The sequence below is a fragment of the Acanthisitta chloris genome, unplaced genomic scaffold (assembly GCF_000695815.1).
Source record: "Acanthisitta chloris isolate BGI_N310 unplaced genomic scaffold, ASM69581v1 scaffold30068, whole genome shotgun sequence".
Lineage (NCBI taxonomy): Eukaryota > Metazoa > Chordata > Aves > Passeriformes > Acanthisittidae > Acanthisitta > Acanthisitta chloris.
In genome coordinates, this window is record NW_008688012.1 from 802 (window position 1) to 2,642 (window position 1,841).

General features: G+C 58.7%; 1 protein-coding gene across 1 annotated transcript; it reads right to left on the reverse strand.

The window, feature by feature from the left end:
* Positions 1–1,028: 1,028 nt before the first annotated feature.
* Positions 1,029–1,553, reverse strand: LOC103808100 (chromosome unknown open reading frame, human C3orf70). The gene has a single exon (XM_009080864.1). The coding sequence runs from the start codon at positions 1,539–1,541 to the stop codon at positions 1,029–1,031; it is 513 nt and encodes a 170-aa protein (XP_009079112.1). The 5' UTR covers positions 1,542–1,553.
* Between the last annotated feature and the right edge of the window lie 288 nt (positions 1,554–1,841).

Below are 1,841 nucleotides of genomic sequence, written 5' to 3' on the forward strand. Positions count from 1 at the left end.
AGCAGGAGCCAAAGCCTCTCTGCTGTACTTCAGCAAGCACACGCCCTGAGCCCGTGGGCCCACCACGCTGCCCCAGGCTCTGGTGCCACAGTAGTGTAGCTGATATACTCTTGTTTAAATTCTGTTACTTTTCAGGCCCTGAGGCCATTTGGTCCTGAGTGTCCGGCACCGCAGAGCACAGGAGGAAGCAGCAGGCAGAGCCGAGGGCGGATGTGTGTTCGGAGGTAGTCGCTTCCTTCGCCTGTCACTGCACACCCCAGACCAGAGTGGTATTGGTTAGAGGCCATGCTCCAGCTCTGCCTGCTGCCCCTCCTGCCCCTGCTGCATCCCCTTCCCCAGAGCCACACAGAGAGAAGGGACCAGCTGGATCCAGGCACCTGAGCCCCCTCCAGAGCAGGAGCTGCTTTCTCAGGAGGTTTCAGAACCTGACCTAGCTCAGCAGCTGCTTGGTGCATAGCCTGGAGAAAAGTTGGAGGCACTTTGTGCATTCTCTAGCCTGGCATTCCAACCTGCTGGAAGTGCGGTGCCACAGCCTTGGAGCAGAGTGGCACCAGCATGAGAGGAGAGGCTGGACAAGGTGCAGGGACAGAGACAGGAGAAGCCTCTGGCCACCGCAACCTGTGGAGCTGTTTGAGAAAGAGTAAGGGCAACTGGGTTTGCTGCTCCAGGAGTGCACCAGCTCTCGGCCCTGTGCTCCGAGGGCTCCCGACGGGCAGCACGTCCTCGTGGGAGGAGTGGGGAGTGGGGTAACCCACACCAAGAAAAGGGCCTAGTTCTGCTATAAAAGTCTGAAGATTTGTCACTACCTTACGTGCAGACGTGGGAGAGCTGATCAGGCTGAGAACGCGGTAAAATTGCTCAGGCTGCTGCGAGTTCACCGTATGCGAGTCCCGTGACCGCGCTCCCGTGAGGAATCGGAAATACCAAGTGCACTGGAAAAAAGGGATTGTCAGAAAAAACAGAAAATAGAAAGACTACAAAAGCAACATTACTGAGTGGGAAGTGGACTGAGCTGACTGCCTCGCCGGTCACACAGTGGTCTCTATAGTCTCGATGACCTCCATCTCGCACTGGAGCTGGCACTCGTCCGGCTCCCAGCTGCTGTCCGGGCTGTAATCTTCCTCGGAGCTCAGCTCGGCCACCCCCTCCGTGTCCTCGTCACACGACTCCATGTAGTGAACCCCCAGCGCGTTGATCCCGGAGTCCTCGGAGCTGGAAGGGGACGAGCAGTGCTCCGGCTTTGGCGTATTGCTCTCCTTGGAGATGAAGGCATTGCGTGCGGCCTCCTGGGCCCTGCTGCCGGCGGGCGGCTGCCGCTGCACGTAGCACATCTTGCCGTTGATGCACTTGACACGGTAGTTGTCAATGAAGAGGTCGGCGATGGTGCAGAACTGGGGCGACTCGGGGGGCAGCGGCGGCTGCAGGATGGGCGCGAACTTGAGGAAGTGTTCGGTGAGCGACACGGAGATCTGGATGGTGTTGGTGGACTCACGGGGCCGCGCGGGGATTTCTGTGCTGGGGAGCTGCTCCACGGGCGTCATGGGCTGATAGACGTATTTACCTGGGGGGAAATGGGAAAGCAGTGCTTAGAGAGTGTTGTCTTCAAGGAGGACCGAAGCGACCTCGTGGTGCCCTTGGCCGTCAGTAACCACCAACAGCTCCCTGCAGGCAGCAGCTGCTGCTTTCAGTGGCCTCCAGGTGTTCAGTCCTCTCCTGGAATGGATTCTCTGACACGTAATACTGCAGGTGAGCACAGCGTTCCTCACCCCAGTCCTGCTTCTCTCCCTGTCCCTGCCTTGAGGACATCTGTAGGGCCTCACTAACTCCACACAAGTACCTCC